This window comes from Crassostrea angulata, chromosome 5 (assembly GCF_025612915.1).
Source record: "Crassostrea angulata isolate pt1a10 chromosome 5, ASM2561291v2, whole genome shotgun sequence".
Taxonomy (NCBI): domain Eukaryota; kingdom Metazoa; phylum Mollusca; class Bivalvia; order Ostreida; family Ostreidae; genus Magallana; species Magallana angulata.
In genome coordinates this window covers 19,463,429-19,491,180 of record NC_069115.1, presented here as the reverse complement: position 1 = coordinate 19,491,180, position 27,752 = coordinate 19,463,429, and the positions used below count along the sequence as shown (strand labels likewise).

The window sequence follows — 27,752 nt, the reverse complement described above, 5'->3', positions numbered from 1 at the left end:
AGTGATAGCGGGCCGACAATGAGGTGGTTTAATATTAACGTTCTGCAGAGGGAGAAAAAAAAATCAATTATCATCGCTACACTGCCGTTGACTCTGAATATAACCAAAGTGATCAAATTATCAGGGGCGGATCTATATAGGAAATTTTTACTCCGAGGGACGGGATTGGGGGTGGGCTGGATAGAAAAATGGAAGGTCTCAAAAATAAAAGTAGTAAAATTCTGGGGACGTGGTTTTTTGTTTGTTTTTTTTGCCTCTTAGAGCCCCTAGCCCTTCCCCTTTCAAACCCATGGCCATTCCATTGCAATGTCACCAATCTACATGCATTACAATAAGTACACTGTGTATGTAAGGAGAAGGTAACAGCTATATATTGCTGTCGTAATGTACCTTTGGCATGCTGGATATTAATTGATATACATAATTATACAATGAAGTGAAATTGTAAAATAGAAATTCTGCATCTATTTGTTTATTTTTTTTTCTCTACGCATTTTCCTATTAATGTGCGTCCTTTTGATAATGACGTTTTAAAAAATACTTTAGAGAACGAAAAAAATAATATGAAAATTGATATATTATATAACAATCATGGCTCTGTCCAGAATGTAATGGTTGCAAGATAAAAGCGGTAATTTAGGCAATTCGGCAAGGCGGAATTGTCATCTTTTTTTTTTAAATGCTTTCATCTTAAGTGGCACAAATGCCATTCCTGCAGTTTAAAGAGCACATGCATTGAAAAAATGATATGATTTTGTTCGTTTTAAGTACGTCGTCACATGTAAAAATTACCAAACTCTTCTTTGTCAGAAGGGAGAAAAACACTATGGTATGGCAGCGGTCATCGAGCCTCATTAATTACATGCAAGCAAAACAAATAGGTTCATTATAATAGCCTTCATAGAAGACCGTTTTATAAGACAATACAAAGTGAGATATAAAATCGATTAGATTTTACAAGTAATTAGGTCAAATTAAATCTTCTTGAATCGAGACTGATTGCGAATTTTCTCCTGAGCTACGCGTACGCTATAAAATCACCGTTAGGGAATAGATTAAGTCGTTTCAAGGCCATAATATCATATTGACATATCTACCCAGAACGTTCGTATGGAAAAGCACTTACACTTATAGTCGCAATCTGTGGAAACCCTCGGGATTTTACGTTGTGCGATCGGATGTGCGCTATCTTTTTCGAGAGTAAGTTCTATTTGCTTTCCACAACAAATCTACTAATGTTGCATAAAAGCTATAAATCAATAGGGATTTAGGAGGCGGTTTGATTTGACGGTCATCCATGGTTCGGAGTGCTGACAGAACAAGAGCCTGTCAGTCAATTCAGATTTTTCTCTCTAAAACGCATACAGACTATTGTCGCGTTCTCTGAACACACGGCCTATTTGCCTTGATTACTCAGGAATAGTTCATATGCTAGAAATTTTAATTTTCCTTGCATTACTTTTTTCTCTCTCTCTTTCAAAATCTCCATCTTTCCTTCCTTCCTTCCTTCCTCGGGATTAAAACCCCCCTCGCTCTCCTTGTTTTTTTCTAAATTTGTTCTCTCGATTTTTCTCTCTATCTCCCCCGCTTCCCCCTCTCTCCTCTCTCTCTCTATCTATTGACATTTAGACACCCGAATGGAGGATGCAGACAGAGATCGAAGCTGTAGCTACAACAGACGGCAAAAAATCAAAATGGAGACACTTAATATCTTGTTTGACATTTTAGTTTCCATTACATGATGATAACTAAAAGTGCATCTTTCTCTTTTTTATATTCTCTCTCTCTCTCTCAAAATTTCATGAAACCGTTTTTTACGCGTTATATTACCGAATAGCGTCATTTCAAATATGAAACTTAAAACTGTTCACATACAACAAAACGTTGCAATTAAAACACCTCCCTTTAAAAAAATAAATAAATAAACAAATGAATGATTAACTAAAGCAAACAAGGAAATACAAGATTAAACGTATATTATTTTCCTCAAATGTCCATCAGTTGAAAAGAAGAATTAGACTTGTAGATAATTGATATTATGTTTAAAATAAAACAGAAAACCCTACAAAAACGTGATCCTTAATACGAAATCGCACGTGATGACGCCCGTGGTGACGTCAGCAATCTGTTGTAGTGGGAGGCATACGTTTCGTGTCCAAAAGAGCTTTATCTTTTTAGTGACGCAAGTTGATTGTTAAAAAAGTACTAAAACCGACAGAGTTAATCGAATGCCCTTAACACGCAATTCACGGTGATGTCAAAAATCATTCATTTTCCCATTCTTTACACAGTCTTCAACGGCGTATAAAGCGATCTTTGAAACGTAAAAAAGCAATAGAAAAAGAAAAAGAAATGTCAGCCGACAGCACTTGAAATCCTTTATCTCTTCCATGTATTGGGGCTATCATTCGTATACGTCAACCTCACATTTTTGCACCCTCTCCCCCAGTTTGCAAGTCGACGTTTTCTGTCAGTACTTGGACTTGTGAATTAAAATACGCAGAACATTTTAAACTAATTTTTTTTGGAACTCTTATAATTAGAAGGTTGCAATAGTGTGTAATTGCTTGTTGATATCTTTACAGTCGTGTACGAGTCTGTGCATGCAATAAATCTGACATTGCAAGGTTTTTATGTAACTCAGGATATACATTTATGAAGAAGAAAAAAATAATAAAGAAAATATATGGCAATTCCATGCTAGAACACATAGCGTTTCTGTAGGTCGTTATTCGAGAACAGGAAATTGGCTTGTCTTACTTGGTATCACGAACCATATGTCAATTATATTCGTGAAAAATAAATCTGAAGTTCAGAAAAAAAATTCTTATTTTTAGCAAATGTTTATGCTAGAAATGTATAGAGATAAAAGTTACAGTGATGTGGGTGTTTTTTTTTTGTTTTTTTTTTTTAATAAGACAGACTTAAATTATAATATATAACTTAGAATTGAGGAACAATGTAAGATGCATGTATCTGAAAACCAATTAAACGGTACATATTATTAAAAGAAAATTAAGCTGAAAAAACATTGAATATTTTCATAGTTACACCAGAAGTGAAATAGCAAACAAATCTAGCTTTTTTTATAACGTAAATCAAAAAATGGAGAAAAAAATAAATTTTCAGCGCAAAATTAAAGTACGATATTAAAAAAATATATGCAGACATATCTGACAAATTTGACAATATTGGACCTCTTATATGTACTCTCCGATAGTTTCCTAACAGACCTGCATTCACTCATATACATTTATTACCACGGAGATCAGGATCTAAAACTCGCAAATCAATTTCAGAGAATTAGTTGTTATTACATTCAGCGTCTTGAGAGATAAGAGGAAAAAATGGTCTTAACGCAAACAGAACGTGGAAAGCCCTTTTGGAATTCTCACCTCAACAAAGCGATCATGGAGAGTTCATGAAAGATTCAGATTCTCACGAGAAGGTTTTCAAAGAAAAGCCATGGCTTTTTTTTTAACCCTTACTTTAACATTGACATTATTTTCTTGTTCTAGCATTAAAAATTAAACATCAAATTATTGTGAGTGTTGTGAGGAAAAGACAAAATCATAACGCCAGGTCCAGTTGCAACGGTGCCAAATGTTTTAACATTAAGAATTAAACATCAAATAGTCGATCGCAACTTCTTGGTCCTTTCCGGAAAGCGTTTTCAGGGCTTGCCGGAAAGGCCCGAGAGGTTGTAATTGCAAATTAGTGTGTATACTTTGAAATCACCACGAATTCATATTAATGATGTGTCCAGTAAAATTGAAAATTAAATAAACCAATTTTTCTTTGGAAAACTAGAATATGCTTATTTGCTTTTTTTTGGCTGGGGGGGGGGGGTGAGGTTGCATTACTGAAACGATGGTAAAGAAAACGGTGATGATACAACACTGATATATGTATAATTCACTTGTGTTTCAAAGACAATGGTGTCCTGAAATAAACACCAATTCCAAAGAATTGTAATTTCCCAAAGGTCCTTATTTTTTTTTTCACCGCGCTGTCCCATTATTACCTTATAGCTGGTAAAATAATCATATTGATATTTTGTTAATTAGCGTAATGAACAACTCTTAATTTCCCTCGCTACTTAAGTCTTTTCCGAGATGAGAGGCAGGGGAAAAGTGTAGAAATGGGGACATGGTGGGAAAAAAAGCTTCGAAAATAAACCATTTTCTCATGACCAATTCGAAAGTTCCTCTGTTCTTCATCTCGATCCAGAAATATCGTATGGAAGATAAAAGGATGAATTATTAATGCCGACATTTTTAAAAGCAATGCTCCATAGCTGGCTGGGGCGTCGTTTGATAGGTGGCGTACACGTTGAAAACATGGATACAGATGACAATTGATGTTAAGTCGTTCGGAGACTGTCGATCGATCGAAGGGTAAAGGAAAATATAAACAATGGATATTTCGGTTTCATTTGACTGTATCGATTCCATCACAGCAGAGCGATCATTTATAAAATAATGTAGAGTGACAGCTTCGGTAAGAAATATATCGCGATTGGATGCCTGAGATTCGTGAATGCATTACGTTTCACAAATATATGTATGTAAGTATAGATTTCATAATGCTGGTGGTGGAAACGATTTATGGACTATAAAACTAACAGCCGTCCGGAAAATGCAGTTTTCGGAAACACGATCCGGATAACAAAAGTCTTCCATTCGGAACAGTGGGCACTCCGGAGATCGAGAGAACACGCGAGACAAATTATACATGTATAACGTCGAACGGCGGAACCAGAGGAAAAATTCAATATTTTGTCATATGGCGGAGAAGTTTGAGGATTGCAATTTTAAACCGCTATTATATTTCACGCTCGTGTGACTGTGATGTATTGTAAAATCCAAAACCCTCTTCCTGTCTCTCTGCTGGAAATTATTTGCAATAATACAAAGGATGCATATCCGCTTATTCGATTTCTGTCCGGAAAATGAGGAGGATTGGAATATTATATCTATCAATAGGTAACAAATTCTAATCTATTTTAATTTGATAATATAATACAGTGATGGTGAACTATTTCTGAAATGAGTTCTACAAGGGAAAATCCCGGTATTCCACTAGTGGGATTAAATGGAAAACTCAAGAAATATAAAACGCTGGAAAATGAGGCAGGGGACTCACCCCCGGGCCGATTTGAGACGGTGGGTAGCAGACTCGCCAGACGCAAAGAACTGTTCGTCAAAAGGAAGCGTTCAAGTGACGTGGCTTTGATCTTTGCTCTGTTTGGCATCCTGTTAATGGTAACACAGACGGAACTGACGGCCGCCAAAGTCTACCACCGGTCCTCCCTCCCCTCCCACCTAATGAAGATGGCGATCACTGCCTCCACGGTGGCGCTGCTGATTTTCCTGGGGATATACCACCGGTTGGACATCCAGCTCTTCATCGTTAACAATTGCGTGGATGACTGGAGAATACCGTTGACCGCGCGGAGAATTATACAGATTACGTTCGAAATCATCGTGTGTTCCATCCATCCAATTCCAGGCGATTTCGACACCACTTGGCCCGCCACTGTGGCTGAAGGGGAGCACTACCGCAAGCTTCGTGTTCCCCTAGACACTATTCTTGCGCTACCGATGTTTCTACGACTGTTCCTCGTGTGTCGGTTCATAATGCTACACAGCAAACTGTACGAAGACGCTTCGTCGCAGAGTCTTGGAGCTCTGAACCGAATCCACTTCAATTTCAGGTTTATATTCAAGTCCCTCATGACTATGTACCCTGACTATGTGCTAACTATTATCATGATTGTGTCCTTTTTAATAGCAAGCTGGGTGCTGCGGTTGTGTGAGATGAGCGACACCGCGGATGAATCTGTGCATTCGAATTTGCTCAACACAATGTGGCTGGTGGCGATTACGTTTCTTTCCGTAGGATATGGGGACATAAAGCCGAGTACCTACTGCGGGAGGGGCATTGCCGTGATCACGGGTATGATGGGGGCGGGATGCACTGCTCTGGTCGTAGCAGTCTTAGCCAGAAAACTAGAGCTTAGTCGCAGCGAGAAGTACGTCCACGACTTTGTTCTCGACGTCAACCTCGACAAGAGACTGAAAAACGAGGCCGCCAACGTGATGAAATCCGGCTGGTTCATCTATAAGTTTCGCAAACTTAAGGCAAATTCTTCCATGGCGCTGTCTTACCAGACAAAGTTGCTGGAGGCTATTTATAACATTCGCCAAATCAAAGCTGCACAACGACGTCTTGTGGATGCCTCCATTACTATGACGGAGGTAAACAAAACTCAGAACGAGGCAAGTAGGTCAATAGAGATTATCCGGTGTAAACAGCTAACTTTGGAGGAAAAAGTGGATAATCTAGAGTCCAAAATCATGTCCCTTCATGACAAGATTAACGCTATTCTAAAAATTTTGAAAGAATGATGGTACATGTATAATCACACGTTCATTGTGCGATTTTTTTTTTATACAAATGCTTCTTTAGATATAAAACTCAATGCTTTAAACGCCTAACACCACATTTAGAGAGAATGTAGAGAGTGGAGATTGGAGCACAGATTCTAGCTTTAGTGTATTGTGGTGGTGTGTATAGAAATGTGAAAATAGCTCAAAAGCTAGACTAGGTTAGGATTTTGTTTTGGTATTTTCCTTGTTAACATGCAGATGTGAAAAGTGTAGAGAGCCATGAGATATAAATAATTAAGAAAGATTTGTACAAGATATGTTATTCTGAATTAAACTACAAGTTAAAAATGTTTAATAATGTCTTTCACTTTTCTAATCTATTAAATTGTAAATTGTTGAAAACCCCACAAAACTAAAGCACAGTCGATTGAAGGATCTCCTCATTTTTAACGTGTTGGTAGTAAATCTCTTAGTCCTTTGCCTTTGTCTGCCAAAACTCGACACGACTCGTACGTTTATCGTATTGAATTGTTAAACCGTACATAACATATGAGACGTTTGTATTCGACAATATGAAATATTTCCAAAAAAAAGTCATCAAGAAGTTTGTACATGAAAAGGGTGTAAAATATACAGGCATTATAAAGTGCTTAACGAGTATTTAACGTTTGAGTCTTCTAAGAGCTAATTAAAAGTAGTACTTTTGTGACATACAGTTGTCTGTATTATTACGACATAGAAATGCCTATCTTGTTAATCAGATAAACTCATTCCGGACTGATACCGGTATCATTTAATATTTTATTGCATTTTCGTTGTCTAATTTTACACGGCATGGCGCCCGCACCAAATCTTTGTTTCTGTTGCATATTCTGCGATTATAGTCTCGCATAGATTTCCTTTTACAAAATTATATACCATCATACAGCATAAGATAAAAGTGTGTTCAACCACAAGGCTTTTACCGTATCAATACCTGCTTACAACCGTATGTCGTAACAGTGCAAAAGTTGTCTTTGAATCTTGCCAACAAGGTTTTGTACACTAACACACTAACACGTCCACATTAAAGTTTACAGTTAGCGACGCATAAGAAAGATCGAAACTTAAAAAAATATACCTGTGTACTTTATTAAAACTATATATCTGTAATTGTTTTATACAATGCCGATATATTTAATTTCTATATATTCGAGTGTATATTTTATGCTTGAAACACCAATTTAGAACAACCTAGACACGATTTGTGATCAAAATTATATATATATATTTTTTTCGTTTTTAATATATGAAATGATTTACTTGAATGCGCATTTCGAATGACCGACCAAAATTTGAAATGTTAGAAGTCAAGTTACAAGCGAGATGCAAAGGTTAGATGTCATTGTCATGTAAACAAAATTTAAGTCTACATTTTTTTGTTTACAAATAAGTGTAATGTAAAGAAATGACAATTCAATTCGACAAAAGAACTCGTGGTAAACAAGATACACTGATTCAATATGTTCATATATATATAAGACTATTAACAAAAGAAAACAACATTTGATTGAAACTTAAACAAATACATCACATGTAAACAATAACAAGACAAAGCAAAACAAAGAATTCGGAACTCTATCCTGCCTGTAACTCAATAACTGACTTTCACAATTTTTGACAAAGTATTAAAATACAAATATTAATCAGTCTAGAACATTAAAAATTGAAAAATAAAATTTGAAAATGTTGAGCGCGAATCGTGTCTAGGTTCCTTTAACCGGAAACAATTAAACCTATTGTTGCACGGTAAATCGTTAGTCCGTACCTTTTTAAAAAAAAATAATAACGAAATATACCTTCAATATCGCAATAAACATCTTTGCTGGCCTACTTAGAAATAATTATTTCCAATCTACCGAATTCTTGGTTTCGACATCATATCTAGTAAGCTTTCTTTGTTAAAATGATTTTTTAAAATTTTTTTTTTGGCTTATGAAAATGACCACCTAGCCTCTTTCAGATAAGTGTAGGTTAAATTAAACAACATAAAATATGTCTAATAAGAAAACAAAATACAGAAACTTGTTATTTTCAGCCACCAGACAAAGATATAGCTTGTAGAAGCTTGTATTGTAAACATGAAATAGAATGTCTAATTGGTTCAGAATCAAAGCATAGCTGGAAACACATCTGTCCAATTAGCTATTCTTTTGTTTGCTGTAGTGGCATCTTTCAGGGCCAGCTTCATTCTATGTAGAGAAAGCATGCGACAGCTGATTTACAATGTATTCCCAAATAAGGCTTGCGTTAATGGATATACATTGGTAAAAAAAAGATATGTTTAAACAATTTATCGACTACTTCCTTCAAATATTAATGATTAATGGTTTTTGCTGTCGTGCTATGTTTAACATAAATTTCATTAATAATCAACAATGCATTAATTAGTTTTATACGCAGCAAAGAAACCCAATTCTTTTATGGCGCTTTGTGCCCTTTAAAAAAAAATGCTTACTCCAATGAGTATTGTTCAGTCTTTTGTGTTTTACATGTATATCAATTGCGTAGTTTTAAGGAGGTTGGATGGTTAACAAACTAACCATAAGATCTGCCGATATATATAATTTCTTTAGCTATATAAAGAATTAAGTAGTCAAGTACAAATCCTTATGTACTAACTTTTAAATTTGGGTATCGTACTACATGTATATTTTTTTTAATTTTTTTTTTATAAAGAACTCTTCTATTAAAGGAGATCAAAACAGTCTAAAAATAGCCACGACAATCGAGCCCCCCTAAAAATTAAAATTCAACAACATTTCCCCTGATCAATAAGAATATGAAGATATTAATTTTCATACTGATCTGTATCTTTTTGTTTTCTGCGTAACCGTTATACTTTAAATGAAAACTGAAAAAAGAAATGTTTTTACACAATAAAAAAAGATATAAGGATTATGAAAAATTATGTATAGGTTTTTAAAATATATTTATTAAGCTAACTTAAGGTATGTCAAATATATCCGTCACCTTTTTGCATAACTGTAACGACTTATATTGTACATATAATTTTGAATTTACAGTATGGGCGTAAATACAAATATTACAACATCTTAGATAGAAGAGAATCAAAACATTTCTAATTGTAGGTAATTATTTGTATCTATTTAAAATACAAGTAAAACATAAAACGGCTAGTATACGTAGACATACTTTTTAATTACAAAACAATCAAATTAATTAGCGATAGATTTAATACATTTGTCACACGGTATTTATCATGTATGGTGTCCTTTTCGGCTCAAAAAATTAAATTTGAATATTGAAACTTTAAAGAAAACTTTATTGAAAGTATCTATAATTTTTTTTTTAATAATTATGCGTTTCATGGAAGATATAAGTAGAAGAGTTTCATTTAGCAATTTAATTAATATTCTTTTACTGCACCTTTATTCATGTATTTAAGAAATAAGGAATCCTTTTTAAGTATTTTAAGGTGATCAAATACATGTACGGTCGGGGTGATTAAATCCTATACAGGCCGATGGACTTTATAATAGATTTGATCACCTCATAATATTCAAAGACTGATTCCTTATTACACATATATTTATATTATTTTTTTCAGCAATTGTACAATCGATTAAAATACATGTCCTAATTAAAAAAAGTCATTGATGAGATGTATTCTATACTTTACAAAGCCGATTTGTTGCTTTTTTTTTTATCACAGATATACTCGAAAATATGAATATATGATTATAAAACGTATTTAAAAGCAGTGATAAACATGTCTTTTTCTTCATACATCGTACAGAATAAGGAAATACTCTCTCTCTCTCTCTCTCTCTCTCTCTCTCTCTCTCTCTCTCTCTCTCTCTCTCTCTCTCTCTCTCTCTCTCTCCACGATTCAGCAAACTGCGTTTTAAAAAGTCGTCATTTCCTTCTCATTAGCAGACCTAGTACATATATCAAGAGTATTGCATTAGATGCTAAATAGAACAGTTCGATCCCAAGTCGCCGAGAGGCGAGGCCGACTCAATTTAACGAATGAATGAATACCGCGCGTGGTTACCCCGCATTGAAAAGTTTCTTTTTTTTTCTCCTGAATCCTCCCGAGGGTTAAACTCCGAAGACGAGTTTATCATCTTGGTGATGGCGCTAATCAGAGTTCAGACTCACAATGGCGGCACTACTGTTCCCTTTGGGACGTACATCCCCGCGTCTGGTAAAAGGCGAAAAGGAAAAAAAAATGAAATAACCAACATATCAATGAAAGACGTGTAATCTGAGGGGGTCAGCCGTGGCTAATGTGAAGACAGACAAGGGTCCACGGACAAAGGTTATGCACAGGTGAATTATGGGAGTTTGTCATGAATTCGGTCGCTTGATAAAAAATCAATGTATGCCCCTATTGTTTTGACGTTTGATATATCATGCAAGTCATATTTGTTGGTTTTTTTCTTCCTTTTCTACCCCTGAAGACGTGTTGAAAAGTTTTTTGAGATCTCTGTTTAATAATTCAAACCTTAGGCATGTCGCCTGCAATGGAAAAAGGCTAAAACAATAGAGAAAAACTCTTTCGCTCGCAAAGAAATAAGACAATAACTCTTCTTGAACATTATTGACTTTTTTATGTACAAACATCATATACTTGCAGCTGATAATACTAATAAAAAAGAAAATAACGGCGAACAGTCATGAAGGTACACAATTCTGTAAATTCATGCTGACATCACATTTTTAAAAGCAAAATCATGATAATGCATTATTCAGTCCCTCTATTATCACAAATAAATGGATTTGAATAACTATGAAGTGTAATGAGTGTAATTAATACCCCCCAATATTTTTGTCCTTCGAATTTGCTATAAAACGAATTCTCATCATTTTACTGCAATACACGTCAAAAGTTTTCCAAAGAATCTTTTCTAACCACTATGTTTTTGTAAAATCATTTTTAACTTTTTAAACAGCAATTTTAATAATTCATAGCAAACCAGCAATATCAAATTTATATTTATAATTTTATATTAATACATATAAAGAGAGATTCAGAATTTTGGTCCTGAGGAAAATACTCCTTTCCAAAGAAAAAAAATAGCTAATTGAATTATTAAATATTAAATATTATATTAAAGTATTAAATAGCTCTTTAACAATACTAAGCGCTGTTAGTTAACAATTTGAGATCATGTGACACATTATAAATGTCCTTTCTGAAACTATTGATATCATACACAGATAATAAAACATGAATTTAAAGTCAAATTAATACAGTTTGTTAAATTTGATTTTTATCTGTGAGTAAAATACAGATTAATTTAATGAAGTGATTTGAGACAAAGGTGAGACTTACTCGAACAAGCTCTGGCGGTTTATTTTGAAACTGGCTGCTACCTCGGGATCATCTCCTAATTTACAGTGTACTTGCAACAGCATTGTCTTGTTCTTGAAGGTTAACTGATTTGGTAGATGTCATCGTTTGTTCAACAAAGAATAAAATCTTCACTCAAGGTTATACACGTTAAGACTTAGTGAAATTAGATGAATACGTGGATATTTCTTTATCAGTTGATAATATTTGCATCGATGTAAATAGGTGTAATTTAACAATTGATCGTTTCACATAAATCATAATTTTAAATATAAATCATAATTTAAACAAAATTAACTAATTTTTTTTTTTTTACAATTTTTAAAATAAAATTATTTTAATTAATAGTTTTTTTTTATATAACTTTAGATATATAGGCTGTGGTTTAAAGCAACCTCTAACTTAAAGGAAGATAACTGTTTACATCCTTCGACTTAATGTCCATTTAACAGCCATGCAAAAACACAAGGCAAGATGTTATGCTCACATTGAAGCCCACGCGAAATGGTCCTGTGAATTCATCTTCAGAAATCAAGTCAAGAACTTACCAGGTACCCCCTTCACCGGAAGCAATATTTTTGAAAATTTAGAGTTTCATATCATTAAATAAGAAGGAAAAGACATTATTATTCTTTTTAGATCATAAATCGATTAAGACCTAGTAAAGGGAGCAAAATACTTCTTTCAAAAGGGAGTTAGAATTTATTTTGCCCTTGCCATGTTTTGATGTGGGACAGTCGAAGGGAATACCGCAATGATACTTTAACACTTGTACCGGTAATTTCAAATGTCTGTAAACTTTTAACAAAACCCATATAACATAATGCACCATTAGTGAACGCAATGCATGGACCATTGTTACCTTACTTCGAATGCATATTGTATTCGTACCATTGTTCTTGAATATTGATCGCATCATCCATTAAAACAGAGCCAGAAAAAAATATAAATCAAGTTATGTAGTACCAATTAAAGCATTCTAAATGCTGCAGACCGCCTATACATCACGTACAAGGAGGAAATGTGTTAAAATCAGGATCCTGGGGGATGACAAATTAGAGATCTCAGTCGTGGGCGTAAATTGTGTACAGAGCACTTGCTTCACAGAATTATCTAATGGGCATGCGCGAATCTGATTTTTTTTCCCTGATAGGAACTCAACACTTTGGGAAATTGTTTTCCCCTGATGCTGAAAACGTGGCTTGCAATGATTATTATTTCTGGTAGCTTTCTACAGCTTCAATACTGGGAAATATACAACGTTCACACAGGTTATGTTCACATTGCTATTTTGTCTTATCCCTAAGGAGATTCGAACCACGTGTCTTGTCGATAACCTTCAAATTTTTTTCTACACTTTTATTTCAAACGCCCACCTTTTGATGATCGGGTTTTGCTGTTCAGCATTATCTTTCAATAATTATCTTAGTTCTTTATCTGTTTATGAGTATACATAAAACATTCATTAATATTGCATACATCGCAATATTTTTTTTTGGCTTGCAGCTTTTCGCAATCAGAGAAATAAGCCCATAAATTGTCTCAAAAGGAGACAGACATTTTTTTTTGCAAATTTTGGAAATTAGGTGGAACGTCATATAAGAAAATGAATAAACCTAAACAAGCAATTTTTAACAAAATACAGAAGTTTCACATTTATTTTACTAACATACCGGTGCATGAATTTCAACACCGATACGTAAAATCTAAATAAATGTGATTTTCAATGGCTGATTAAAGAGCAAAATAAGCAATAAATAAAATTAATGTGTTTCAAGTGTTTATGCAGAGTGTGTTTGTTGCATATCTAATTCTAATTCGAAAATGTTCAAACCTAAATTGATTTGCAGATAGGGATCTGATATAAAAATAAATTAAAACAAATGCCGTTTAATTGAATCTTTATGAGTCTCAAAATAAATGATAGTTGTGGTAAACAAAAAAAAAAAAAAAATAACTCAATAATATTGACTATTGATTTGTAACTGCATGTAAATGAAATTAAATAAAATCAAATTGAGAAATCGAATTGTTTGAAGTTAATAAGCGAAATTACAAAAATTGAGATTTAGGTTTTTATACGATGTTATAGATATAGTATGGATAAGAATGCAATAGTCAGTTGTTCTAATGGTGATATTATGTATTCCTATTTAACATATTGTCTAATCCAATTTGCATGGCTACATTTCAAACTATATTTATGAAAAAATGTACATTATATATAAAATATTGAAAAAAACCCTAAACTGTTAGATACATGTAGTTGTGGGTTATATATACTTCCATAAATACAACACACTTTTTAAAATTATTGCAATGATCGTCTATATGATTGTGTATTCTGTGACAATCCTTAGTAGAAATAAAACAGATAAATGGCTCAAGAAACATTGATCGAACGCACAACAAATTGTCTACAGACAGATATCTGCAAAGCAGAGCAACCTATATTGAAATGGAGACATATAACTCTATATCTACCACCTAGTATGTAATATATATGGCAATCATAACAGCAATATACATCGGCCCACACTTTTGACTCTCAGTTCTATAAGATAAGATGAATACAGTAATCGGTACATATCAGACGCTTCATTAAGTGTGTCAAACGTAATGTTTAATCAAACGCCTGGGTGATCTTGACAATAAACATGTTGCCGTATATGATACACAAATCTTACATAACACTTGCATTAAGATGGCTCGATAATCGTGGTTAATTTTTTGACTGTATTGATCTCCTTTAACAGAAGAGATCTGTATAACGAAAATACACAGATTTAAATAAGAAAATACAGTGTATGTTTATTTTTTTCTTTATTAAAAAATAGTTCATAGCTAAACATACCATTTCTTAAAATTTTTGGCAGATCTGAAGGTTAATTTATTGACCATCCAGCCTCATTAAAACACTTACATGAATTAAGAGTGCATAATGGCATAAATAATAATTCATATATTTTAAGGATGGGACACCTTAGGAATGATTTTAAACTCTCTAACCAGTACATTTGACGGAAGTGTCTTGCTTTGATCTGGTTGTTGTCCCCCGATGTACAATCTGTATCGACCTATATAAAATTATTTTAAAAAAATGATTAATTAAACTGGTCAGTGGAACCCTGGTGTCAAAAAGTCACATAATAACAGTCATTTTCACATCAGATTTACAATTTGCTTAGAAAAAGTTATTGTCAAAGTTTGCATGAATTTCGGTGTTTTTCTTTAAAAATAATTTTTCATTTACCTAAAAATCAGTTTAAATTCTGTAAACGTTAATAACTAAGGATACTAGAAAAAAATCAAGTATTATAGAATACCATTTGTAGGCATGATTTCCGCTTGGCCTATTGATTTAGTTCAAGTTGTACGGACTTTCTGTTAAATCATGTACTTTTTTTTGTTTACCTGGTTCTATGTAAAACCCTCTTGATTCATTCCAGACCGCCATATTTTCTGCCCTTACGGTAATTAGCCAGCTCAGAGTTTCTTTGGCGCGCAGGGACACGCGTTCAAATCCGACCAACTGATGGATTGGCATGGTCTCGTTGGTGTCCAGCCATTTCAGATAGACCTGTATAACCTGTAATAGATATAAATATAACAAATGTAACTGGAATATGAAAGAATTGTATAAACGCATGGGTGTAAGTACATCTATCCACATTTTTCATGATTTTATATCTGAACAATTTCAGAAAAGCTTGTTGGTTGTCGTAAATTTGTATTAAGGAGAGTAACAAAGTTCTAGAATTTTGTATCGTACTTTACACCTTTTATCTACCGTACTTCGAACTCTATTCTATTGAATACATTGTAGTACGAAAAACATTTTGTGGCAATGAAGCCATGTTAAAAATTCAAAAAAGTAATGTGCAAATTTGGAATCAAAACGTGAAATTGACACATTACTTTTAGATACTTAAAAATCAGACTGCTGTGTGTTTCTGATAGTGTACATGTACATGTAAAGTATTTATACTTCTATATACTGACCTCATCACCATCCGTGGGACCCTCGTTGTGGACCTCAACTCGAACAGTCAAATCCTGGCCCTGACTTATGATCGGGTTCATCCAAGCGTTTGTAAAATTAAACGTGGAGTAAGACAGCCCGTACCCAAACGGATACAGTGGGTCGCCATGGAAATAACGATACGTTCTCCCCTCCATACTGTAGTTCACCATAGATGGTATCTAAAGATATTCAAAATATACTTATATACTATACAGTAAAACACGGTTATAACGAAGTGACAGGGACGGACGATTTTTGCTTCGTTATAAGCGGAATTCGTTATATCCGTCAAGCTAGTTTACAACATATAATACAGTCACAGGAAATGAAAATCACCTCGATGTAAGCGTCAAATCATTATAAGCGTGTTCGATATAACTGTGTTTTACTGTACATATATTACCAGTGACTTACCACGGTGTTATGTTTTTTGTTCTACATAGTGCATGTAAATTAATAGTGTGCTATTTTTTTTATTCAAAGTAGAGGTATAAAAAAAACCCGATATTGTATTCTAATAACAAATTGATTTATTTTGATTTTGTAATATAGTTTAGGATTATGCAATTTGATTGTGACATTGGATTTTACAAAACAGTTAAGTTTAAAAATTTGCACATTCCCAACTGAAAGAAAGACAACTCAATAAATGTAAAACTTTTTGTTTCGAACCTGATCCTGATATTTTGGCCATGTATATGGCAGCCTGCCCGCGGGGTTGGAGGAATTCCCCGTGTTGGTGACCACCCTCAACACAGCTTCCCCTGTCTCCTGCGCGGGAAAGAAACATTCCATTATGGCCACCACCCGGTCGCTCCGATCTGCCCACGTGATGTTGACTGGTCCCCCGTTGAACAGAAGCAGAACAATTGGTACCCCCTTTGCTGAGACCAAGAAGATCAACATTTAATAAGATTTTGGAAATTTTAGAAGTTTAGGCTAGTGTTTTATTCACATAGTGATGAATTTTAAAAAAAATATTACGGGACTTGTCGTCGCTTTTGTGCAATGAAATTACCAAAAACAAAATAAAGTAAAGCAATAGTAAAGAAGAAACTGATTACTTTATTTATGTTATTCCTAAATGCTTTTAAAGGTGTTTATTATTACAGGTATTAGTATTAGATATATCTTTGTAGACAGAAATAGAATGACTACATATTCAAAATTAGAAATATAGAGAAGAATACAATATATTTTTAAAAAATGATGCGTAAATTTTGTACCAGAAAAAGTAATGGCATCCCTAAGGAGCTGTGCCTGTTGCCCTGGTAACTCAATGCTAGCCCTGTCGTGGTCCTCATTTTCTATCATGGGGCCTGTCCATACAAATAGTGATTAAAAGCTGGTTTGGTTTCCATGAAGATATTTAACGATAGTTTTTAAAAATCTAAATAACTAGTTATCAATAAATAAAATAAAATTGAAATAAAGAATACTAAAAGTAATGAATATGATTAAGCAAATTTCTAAAGTTAAGGTAAACCCATACCTGTTCCTAGACAAACAAAGATAATCTCAGAAGAGTTCACTGCTCTTTGTATTTCTGTTCTGTTGTATTTTGAGCATGCGTTGTCGTTACATCCGGCTGCGTACTGGACTCTTTTGGAAAGTTTGGACAGACCCTGTAATGGCGTTGTCGTATAGGTAGGCATCACGTCAGGCGCATAACTCCCTATTTGTTGATATTTATTATCCGCCATAGGACCCAGGACCTTAAAAAAAATTATGCACTTTTACTGTCAAAGGCTACCTTAAAACCATAAAAGCGTAGAATCTTAATAAAAGTACATTTTAACATGTATTTAATCACTTTTACGCATTACAGTGGTATTCTTCAAGACCTTTAAGAGGCAAGTTATATTTCCATTTTATTTATACAGATTAATTGTCAATAGACATACTCCCCTCAATTTTTCTTTATCAACAACTCACAGAAATTGTGTTTAAAAGTTTGCTTATGGGAAGAAATCCGCCCTTGTTTTTCAAAAGAACGAACGACTTCATCGCGGCGTTCAGTGATATAGCCCTGTGTTCTTCGCTTTGAATGACAGAGAGATCTAAAAAATTGTAAGGGTTGTGATCGGGTGGATCAAACTCTCCAAGGCGCATGCGTGTGTAGAACAATGGCGATACACTCTTCACTAAATCCTCTTTGTCCAGCTTTCCAGCTTTTAGTGCATCAACTGTATTAAAAAATATTAAGCATATTCAAATGTGTTATAGAATCAAATTCGATTAACAATATTTTTCACCCCGATGAAATATTAAAAGTTTACTGATCAAGGAAAAAGAGAGTTTCTTTGGTGAATGGATACTAAATGTATAAATAAAACCATAGAAATAAGTTGGGTAGATAATTTCTGATATCATAAAAGAAGCATGACAGTTTCATCTCTCTGAGAAACACTAACTTGTATAGAGGTACATGGGTTTGTTTTCTTTCAGATTTATTTTAATGTAGAAGTATATGGATTCATTCTTTGCGAGATTAATTGATATGTTAGTATGTGGATTCATTCTACATGTATCTAATGTATATTTACTTATACAGAAGTGTGTGAATTTGACCTTTTTAAAGAATACTTACTGATATATGTATGTTTGTTATCTACTGATTTAGAAGTACTTGGGTTTGTTACTTACTGATATAGAAGTACGTGGGTGTATTACCTACTGTTATAGAAGTACGTGAATTTATAACCAACTGATATAGAAGTACGTGGTATTGTTACTCATTGATATACACGTAAGTGGGTTTGTTACGTACTGATTCAGAAGTACGTGGATTTGTTACCAACTGTTATAGAAATAAGTGGTATTGTTACTAACTGATATAGAAGTACGTGGGTTTGTAACTCACCGATTCAGAAGTACTTGGGTGTATTACCAACTGATATAGAAGTACGTGGTATTGTTACTTATTGATATAGAAATACATGGGTTTTTTACTCACTGATATAGAAATACGTGGGTTTGACTTCGTTCGTGGACAGTTCCAGGTTACAGCCCGCCTTCACACAGAGTGCGGCCGTGTCCACGGAGTTGTTGGTGTAGTGGTGATACGTCATAATGTTTTCTATGGCCTCCTGGTCACTGACCACGTATCCCGTGAACCCCCACTCCGTCCTCAGAATGTCCGTCAGTAGACGCTTGTTCCCACAGGCAGGGACTCCATTTATCCTATAGAATATTGGTACGTCAAATGCAGTGAAAAATGGATACAGCGAACACATATATTACGAATGAACGCGTACTTTTACAGCAAACCTGTTTTTATTTACTAAGTATGCCACTGATGCATCATGATTTTATCAAATAAAGCAAATATTTGTTACAACAAATCAAAATTTTTGTGTGTCTGGTGCTTTTTGAGTACCATTCTTTAGTGTACTTTTGTACATAGATATTAAGTCATATCTGTATTACAAGTGTTGGGAATTTCGGTGTGACAATTAAATCTACGATGCATTTAGTTTTTCATTCATCAAAACAAACTGCCATAGATTCCGATTTTCAATAAAATGTGCACAAACGATGTTTACAAGGGTTAGAGTGTACATGTATTAATATCTATTTGCCTGTTGAGACAAACTACTCTAAATCATATATAACGATTGAATATAGGCGTATAGGCCATTTTATAATGCCTAGTTTCTTTAGGGCGATCTTAAAGGGGCGTTCTGACCTGTTGAAGCTACACATCAAACTGTAAGACCCAGCCTGGACACATCTTTTGAACGCTGGTAAAAACGTCAGTCTCCAGTCTCTTTCCGATACCTGCATAAAATTTATCGCGGTTTAATAAATGGTTTTGAATTTTTTATTGGCAGTAACAATATATTTTGATTACATACATCAATATTAGTCGTTGTATCTTACTTTCGCGTCAAAAGAGAATCTAGACACAGGTATATTTTCTGGGCCGCCATGAACGTCGAAGTGTTTACAACCAGCGTTAGCCCGGATGTACGTTGGATCGTCTCCCTGTAAACACTTTACAAATATGGCCGCCAACTCACCAGAAAGAAACGGATCTTCTCCGTACGTTTCCTGAAGATGAAGCGTATTAGTTATTTTTTTTTTCGTATTTAATAAAATGCTATTATCAAATATTTGATGCATTTGTTTGTAAAATAGTTAAAAATATGTTGTACATGTAGTTTTTTTTCACATGATATATAGTTATTATGTTTTGTTACAACCAATTATGGAGCCACTGATCTGAAACATTGAAACCATAATTTAAAAACATTAATGTTTTTAACTATGTAGACGTGTTATTAGTATTTATTTGCTCTTTTTATTAATGATATGCCCAGATTAACTTAACCCTTACATCTGTTTTGAATTAATTATATACATAGTTATATGATTCAATAATATTTTAACTCACGGTTTATACACTTACATGTAAAAACACGAAAATATCTTCTTATGAGTATAATGATTTCCTTCTGACCTGATTTCTACCCCAGAGTGGGTGCCTCATGATGTTGATGACGGGACTGAAACAGCTGATCCCTTTGTGGTCCCCGTATATTTTCCGCCTCTGGTAGTCGTTGAATTTGGCGCGCACCTCAATGGACGTGGCGGAAGCTACGTCACATATCACTTCCGTGCTGAGCAAGACGATATTATACATGTAATTATTATTACTGGGATGACTTTGTATGCCTATACTCAATGTCGGGAAATAAGTAAAAGTTGGGGTACAGGTGTATATATTTAAAAAAAAATATATCCCCTTAAAATCGTTCCTTTTCGCGATTTTCACAAATTTTTACTAGGTTTTCTTTTTTAAAAATAAACTTGTATACTATAGATGGTGAACATTTAATAAGTTCAGTACAAAAGATGTGTCTTACAAAACCAACTTTATTTTAATCAATTCGGACCTTTTTATTTCAGAATTTAGGATACAATTCTAAGTAGATTGGAACTAAATAATTATTTTGATAAAATAGCATTGTAATTTTGAATTTCAACAGCAATGCATTCTTAAAGACTGCTATGTGAACTCAAATATTTAAAGTCATTCATAAATTTAAGGAAATCAAATATAAACGGTAGAAGGAAGCAATTCAGATATATGCGACCTTTGAATAATGCTACACAAGTAATGCACTCTTACCTGAAGGTCGCCGCAAGCCCCAGGGCCTGAGGGAAAGAGGTGGCGTTCCCTGCGTACACGTCTCCCCTCAGACATTCGGTGTTCCAGCTGAACGGCCCGACCCCCAGGCGCGGGACAGCAGGAGCGGGACTTGCCCGGGGGCCGGACCCTCCCCTGCTCATTTGAACAACAATCTCTTCAATGGTCAGTCTGTCCACGAGGTCTTTTACACGTGCGTCCCACGGAAGTGATGTGTTACGGAAAGGGTAGTCCTGCACATGCAGAAGTCCCTCGGGTGCTAGGAGCGCCAAAACTAGGAACGAAATGTACGTTGTGGATTTCATTTCCGATTTAAAGTGGTCTTTGTGTTGCATACATGTTTATATCATTAACCGGTTTACATACAATGGATTACGCTCCTGTCTCGTGACAAATTGTTTGTTTTTGTTTTAACGCATGGGTGATTCAGCCCATGCTATATACCATATAGAAAAATCATTTACCTTATTTCGTTTATTATGTTTTCCATTTCTTTTTTACATTATGCAATTTTATTGTAAAATTTAACAAAGTGTACTTTAGTCTTTGAATTTAGAATTGTTTAATATTCGTTTCAAATTTAAAACAATTGATTACTACAAGAGATTCTCTTAAACTATTTTAGTTAAACTTTTATATATAAACTACGTGTAAAGTACATGCTATTAAATTGATAATAATGCTTTTAGAGAAATAAATAATATTATGCAAATACATCTATATTGCTTTGAAATACGTTAACATACGGTACAGTGTAGTTTTCTTTCTTTACTGCAATTTCACTGTAGGAAAGCCGAAGACAGTAATAATTATATATTACGGCCATCAAAAGATATCGGCCGAGCTGATCGTATGGAACGCCATAGCTGCCTTAAGGTCAATTTCACACTATATAAATTGGTATATCTTTTATATGCAATAGTAATATCATTATATCAGGCACGTAGCATCGTTTTTGAAAGTGGGGGGGCCAGACCCATCCAAAAAATCTTAACAAGCAAAAAAAAAAAAAAAGGAAATTTAAAGTTTCCAAAAATCTTCAAAATCCTAATCCGTGGGGGGGGGGGGGGGGGGGGGGGGACTAAACTCTTAACTATACTTCCAAAAAAAAATTCTTCCCTACCAAAAATTCCCCCCCCTGGCCCCCCCCTGATGCTACGTGCCTGTATATGCAGTGGTAATGTCATTATATACTGTGTTTTCATCAATATTCGTCGAATGCCAATTTTCGTGGATTTCATTGTTAAGTTTATCCGTGAAAACAAGTATTCATTGAAGTGCAATTTCTACTAACAGTTTGTATTGATAGGATCCATGGCCACGAATTTACGCATCCTTGAAACAGTGTTTTACACTTTAAATACAAAAATTGATACCCTTGAATATTAATGAAACCACAGTAGACTGCTAACATCATTATTATATACGGTGATTTCATCATTATATTCAGGGGTAAAATCTTTATCCATATAAGAAGTAGGAATATCATTACCTTATGTCGTAAGATCATTATGTGCAGTGGTTTATTCATTTTATGATATGAATATAATCTTTATATGATATGATAAACTCATTTTATACAGAGATAAACTCATAATGAACTGTTGTTCAGTCGTCTTATTATGTGGTGCACTCATCAATGCAGCCGTAAAATCATTTTATGCAGTGCAACTTCTTGTCTTAACATTAATATGTGACAAGTTCATTATATGCTGTGCTAATTTCATTTTATAGTATGTTAAAATCAATATGTATGGTGGTTAAACCCCTATATATATTGTGGTGAAAGCGTTACATGCAATGGTAAATCCTTTATATGATGTGGCAATTTTATACCGCAGTCAGATTTCTATAACTTAGTAAATATATTTGTGCTATCTCTGTATTTCAACTCGAACACAAGTGAATCTTGCACACAAGTTAGTGACAATAAATAGCAAAATAAAGATATATATATATGATTTGATTTCCTTTACTATCAATTGTTGGTGTAAGGACACTTAGTAAGTAACTGTGTAAGTTTATTTATCTCCGAGTTTATGTCTACCCCGACCACTAACATGTTTATGTATGATATTACTTTGTTATGTGATTTGTTCAGGTTTTTTCAACGCTTATACCGATGTTCACCAGTATTTGTCACTTAGAAAGGAAAATATTTATGTTGTCCCAATAATTTCCGAACAACCGATGTAAGCCTTTATATGATGTGTTCAGTTCATTATATTGTGTGATGACTTCTTTACATGTATATGCAGTTGTAACTCTTTTTGATGAAGTTGTAAACTGGTTTTCGCTTTAATTGGGAAGAGGCCCCGTTTTATTTTGAAAACGATGCCGCGTTCATGATCATTGTGGCAGTGCACATTTCCTGATCAACTTGTCGTACGTAGCGAGTGACAAATGTTTTTTTCATTATCATATGACTCAGCATGCTACGTGTAATTTATTTAAGTTTTCAGATATAGGAGGATATGTGAGGAAATAAGAAAAACAGATGACACCAACGGTATAGCGATTTCTGATGTTGTCATCGTTCCCAGGTGGCACCTCATTGAAAACAAACGATTGTTTCTTCTCTCTCTCTCTCCTTCTCTCTCTCTCTCTAAAGTGAAACGAGTGTGAATATAAAATGCTACCAAGTCGTGATATTTCTGTTATTTTTCAACTTGAGATATATGTATGGGGTTGTTAACGATTAGAAATAAAAATATATACATAAGCTTTCTAGATAAGTTTTATTTAATCATCAGTAGTATATACAAACCAAGGATAAGTATTATTCAGTCATCAACATTACTTCAAAAAAGTTTCTGATGCAAACCAAGGATTAGTTTTATTTCATCATAATCATAAAATCAAGAAAACATTAGATACATGCACAAACAGAAGTTTAGGATAAAATAGTATCCAAGGAAATCAAAGGACATATTTTTTCATACACTGATGTCCAGTATAGTCTTTAAGAGATCATTAATTTCAAAATCCAGTTTCAAGCATATTGTTGATCGTATTATAATGGAAAATATAGGTACATTTACATGTTTTCAATTAAGTTAAATAAATTTTCTGGTTAAACAAGCAACAGAAACTTAAGCAGGAAATATTGTATATGCGTCTCTCTGTCTATGGACTATATTTTGCAGGCCCCAGGGTAGTCTTCTATCACATTCCTATAACAAGAAAATTACAGTTCAGAAAAAAACCCACATGTACATCTACCAGCATCTATATACTTCATCATAGCCAAGTACACTTGATTCAATCCCAATGTAAAAAAGTGTCGGTGTTTGTTGGATATTAAGGTAAAAATAAAACAAAGGCATAAATAAATAAACTTGATTCAATTAAACTTAATTATTGATGCTAATTATTCAAGTATTACATTCTTTCAAAATATTCCTTAAAAAATCATTTTCAGTTGACTCCCAGAGCTACATTAATTCTGACTAAACAATAAAAATAAAACAAAAATCATAGTGTGTTTGAAATTTTTAGCATTGCCTTCAAAAATGAGCACTGTAATGAAAGAATACATTTTAGGAAAATTCACCACTCCTTTACTGAAGTTTATACATGTATTTTGTTGTTACAAGTAGACTTGAGCTCTTAGGGCTCTGCTGGACAAGCCATCAACAGCCTAATATCAGATGCTATGATACCTTTAACAGCTTCTTATAATGGTAGGGGAAAGACACGAAAGTGAATATTTGATTTTTTGTGAACTCACGCGCAGTTCATCAAGCATTCATTGTTGTAGGTTTTGCCGTCTTTCCCGCAAACTGGATTCATGATTCGCTGGCATGCGCAATCTGCCATTCTTATACACTCGCCATCATGTGACTTTACAGCGCCGCTGAAATAGGAAGAGTATTAGCTTTTTACCTTTTTATTAATGATATAAAATATTTCTCCAAAAAAGAAGCCGAAAGTATTATTGAAGTGCAGAAAAATGAATCATCTATAATGATAAAAAATAATTTCTATGATAAACAACAAAAATCAACGATTTAATGCTTTTTTCCAGTAAATAAATGAAACCCTTATATTTCCTCTTGTTACAGTAAAACTCGGTTATAGCAAAGTCCTAGGGACCAATGGAATTACTTCGTTATATCTGTAATTCGTTATTGAATCCGTATAACGAATTCGTAATAATATCTACAGCGAATTCACTATATACATGACAGTGTTTCTTTCACTAGACAATATTTTTTTCTAATTGAGACTTAAATAAAAATACATTACGTTGATACCTTTAATAATCGGATTGTGAATTGAAAACAAAAATCATATGAAAATAAATTCATTCAAACTATTTTGTTAAATGATAGAACAAACCTTTTTAAACTGTAAAGAAATTCGTTATAAAGGTGTTAAATTCCGTTATAAAATTATTCACCTCTACGGGACTCAAAATCAGTTCGCTATATCCGAAAATTCGTTATATCCGAATTCCTTATAACCGTAAAATTTTGCAAAGATTTGTTAATAATTTCACCGAGGATTAAAAAAAAACTTCGCATTGTCCGAGAATTCGCTATATCCGTGTTCGTACGAAACGAGTTTTACTGTATTACTTGTATGAAAAGTAATATTATTTTTTTTCTTAGTTTCTACAATACTTCGTATGACTTACTGGCAGGTCATCAGACACTCGTTGTTGTACGTCACCCCGTCACTACCACACACAGGGAAGTACATTTTGTTACAAGTACACACCGGCTCGACGGGCGCAGCTAACTTTGCTTCTTGACACTCTCCCTTGTATGCCATACCCACGGAGCTGCTACAATGAAAATCATAATTACTGACATTAAAAATATTAAAAAACCGTGAAATTTAAATTTTTATAAAGATCTTTTTTTTTTCATTCATATAGATTTATATCAAAATAATACTCGTAAAACGAGTCATAAATAGAGATTCGCGTCATCTAACTCACGCGCATTTTAACAGACATTCATTATCGTAGGTCTTTCCGTCATCCCCACACACTGGAATGTAGGTCAGTGGACAAGGACAGGCGGTAGGGGATTCACAGCTTCCGTCATGTAGTTTTGTAGCCCCTCTTTCAATAAGCAAATGATCATTTTCATAAAAAAATAATAATATTGGAATTCCATGCATTGTTGGCAATTTGTAAAAGAAATCCACAAGATGAGCCTGTCCCATTCAGTCAATTGAAATATGACTGAGATTTAACTGAAAAGAGATTTAACGGCATAGCTCTGTTGTTCAGTCACATTTCCAAGCCTTACAGTTAATATTCAGATGACTAAATTGCACATGTTCATCATGTGATTCTTTCTTCTTCTTTTTTAACAATTTCCTAACAGTGTCTGAAATCCCATGCAATATGTGGATTTTTTCTATGTATTAAATTGATATCATGAAATCAATTGAAAGAAAAACCAAACAAATATTTGAAGAAAAAAAATGTTGTGAACAAATATCTTTGCTTACGTGCAGTTCATTGTGCATTCGTTGTCATAAGTTACTCCATCTTCTCCACATAGAGGAATGTAGATTTTGGGGCAGGCACATCCCGTACTCTTTGATTCTATATTTAATATAACATGTACAACCAAAAAATGACATCTTACGATATACACAAGAGATAATGAAATACTGGGTTCCTTCATTAATATAAATATCATTGTTTTTGCAAATATCCTACAAAGGATATCAAAATAGCCTGTTGGAGAATAAAAAGTATAAATGTATTTACCTGAGAAGGCAACGCTTGCTAGAACAATGATGATACGAAACATGTCTGCAATCTTTCTGATCAAGAAAATGTCTCTGAATCGTGGACCAGGTTTAGGGTTTGTTTTATATTGAGATGCAAATTTTAATGTCACGTGGTGCATGCGATGATAAACGTCCCGTGATATCATAAATATTTTTTTTTATTTAAAGTTATGTAATAAGGAAATGTGGGACAGATAAACAAAGTGATATTTTATCGATAAAGCTACATGAACCAGCTTGTTACATCGTAAATGCATTGGTCAATATAACGAATATAATAGTTCTTAAAATCAACAATATGCCTTATCAAAATGCATTCATTTCATACATATCGATAAACAAATAAACAGGAATGATAATCATTGTGTATTTTATCGGTAAAACTACATGTACCAGCTTGTTAATTACAGCGTCAATGTTCCATCTGCCGTTTATTGGTCAATATAAGGAACATTATGCTTCTTAAAATCAACATTATGCCTAATTAAGTGCATTCATTTCATACACATTGATAGACAAATAGACAAGAATTATGATCATTGTGTTTGGATTTTTCTGCAATTAAAAAAAAGTTTTCTTTTGATAACTAACTAACGTTAGATAACGTAAACAAACAAACAGAAAATAGGTGATAAAAAACAGAATAAATGAATTGAAATTGAAATTAAAAAAAAGAAAATAAAGTCAAAAAAAAAAGTTATTGGAGGGCGCATGATAAAACATTTTTTTTATACACAATGTTAAAACCTTATCTATAGTCTACCCATTTTTTCAAAACGAGTACTCTTGCATGTCTGGTGGTTCTGCTAGGAAAAATAAAAACATTTTTATTTTTTCCATTTCCTGTAAAAATAATAAAATCATAAATGAAAAACAACAACTATACCTTTTTCAATTTCAGTTTTTATTTAATAAATATTTTGATGTTTTTTTTCTTTTTAATAAAGACGAGTTTATTTTTCTTGTTAGCAAAACACCAACTTTACGAGTTACGTCATACAGGGGGTTTAAAAAAACGATAATACATTAACAAGAAATATTGGTTGACAACTTTTCGACTTTTCAAATCGT

At 33.6% G+C, this 27,752-nt stretch overlaps 3 protein-coding genes across 3 annotated transcripts; 1 reads left to right on the top strand and 2 right to left on the bottom strand.

The window, feature by feature from the left end:
• Positions 1-4,163: 4,163 nt before the first annotated feature.
• On the top strand, positions 4,164-6,750 carry LOC128184033 (small conductance calcium-activated potassium channel protein-like). The gene has a single exon (XM_052853317.1). It carries the CDS (start codon positions 5,049-5,051, stop codon positions 6,408-6,410), a length of 1,362 nt encoding a protein of 453 aa, XP_052709277.1. The 5' UTR covers positions 4,164-5,048; the 3' UTR covers positions 6,411-6,750.
• A 6,933-nt stretch (positions 6,751-13,683) lies between these two features.
• Positions 13,684-21,268, bottom strand: LOC128184517 (xylan 1,4-beta-xylosidase-like). Its single transcript, XM_052854037.1, has 13 exons — positions 20,910-21,268; positions 20,238-20,397; positions 19,658-19,828; positions 19,464-19,555; positions 18,732-18,958; positions 17,711-17,961; positions 17,268-17,490; positions 17,002-17,094; positions 16,448-16,659; positions 15,754-15,954; positions 15,166-15,340; positions 14,761-14,828; positions 13,684-14,514 (listed from the first exon to the last, which is right to left on the bottom strand). Exons 1-13 carry the CDS (start codon positions 21,260-21,262, stop codon positions 14,362-14,364), a joined length of 2,379 nt encoding a protein of 792 aa, XP_052709997.1. The 5' UTR covers positions 21,263-21,268; the 3' UTR covers positions 13,684-14,361.
• Positions 21,269-23,648: 2,380 nt separating this feature from the next.
• LOC128186101 (serine protease inhibitor dipetalogastin-like) lies at positions 23,649-26,765 on the bottom strand. The gene is made up of 6 exons (XM_052855830.1): positions 26,659-26,765; positions 26,394-26,508; positions 25,873-25,998; positions 25,567-25,716; positions 24,658-24,783; positions 23,649-24,100 (listed from the first exon to the last, which is right to left on the bottom strand). Exons 1-6 carry the CDS (start codon positions 26,699-26,701, stop codon positions 24,061-24,063), a joined length of 600 nt encoding a protein of 199 aa, XP_052711790.1. The 5' UTR covers positions 26,702-26,765; the 3' UTR covers positions 23,649-24,060.
• Positions 26,766-27,752: the final 987 nt, after the last annotated feature.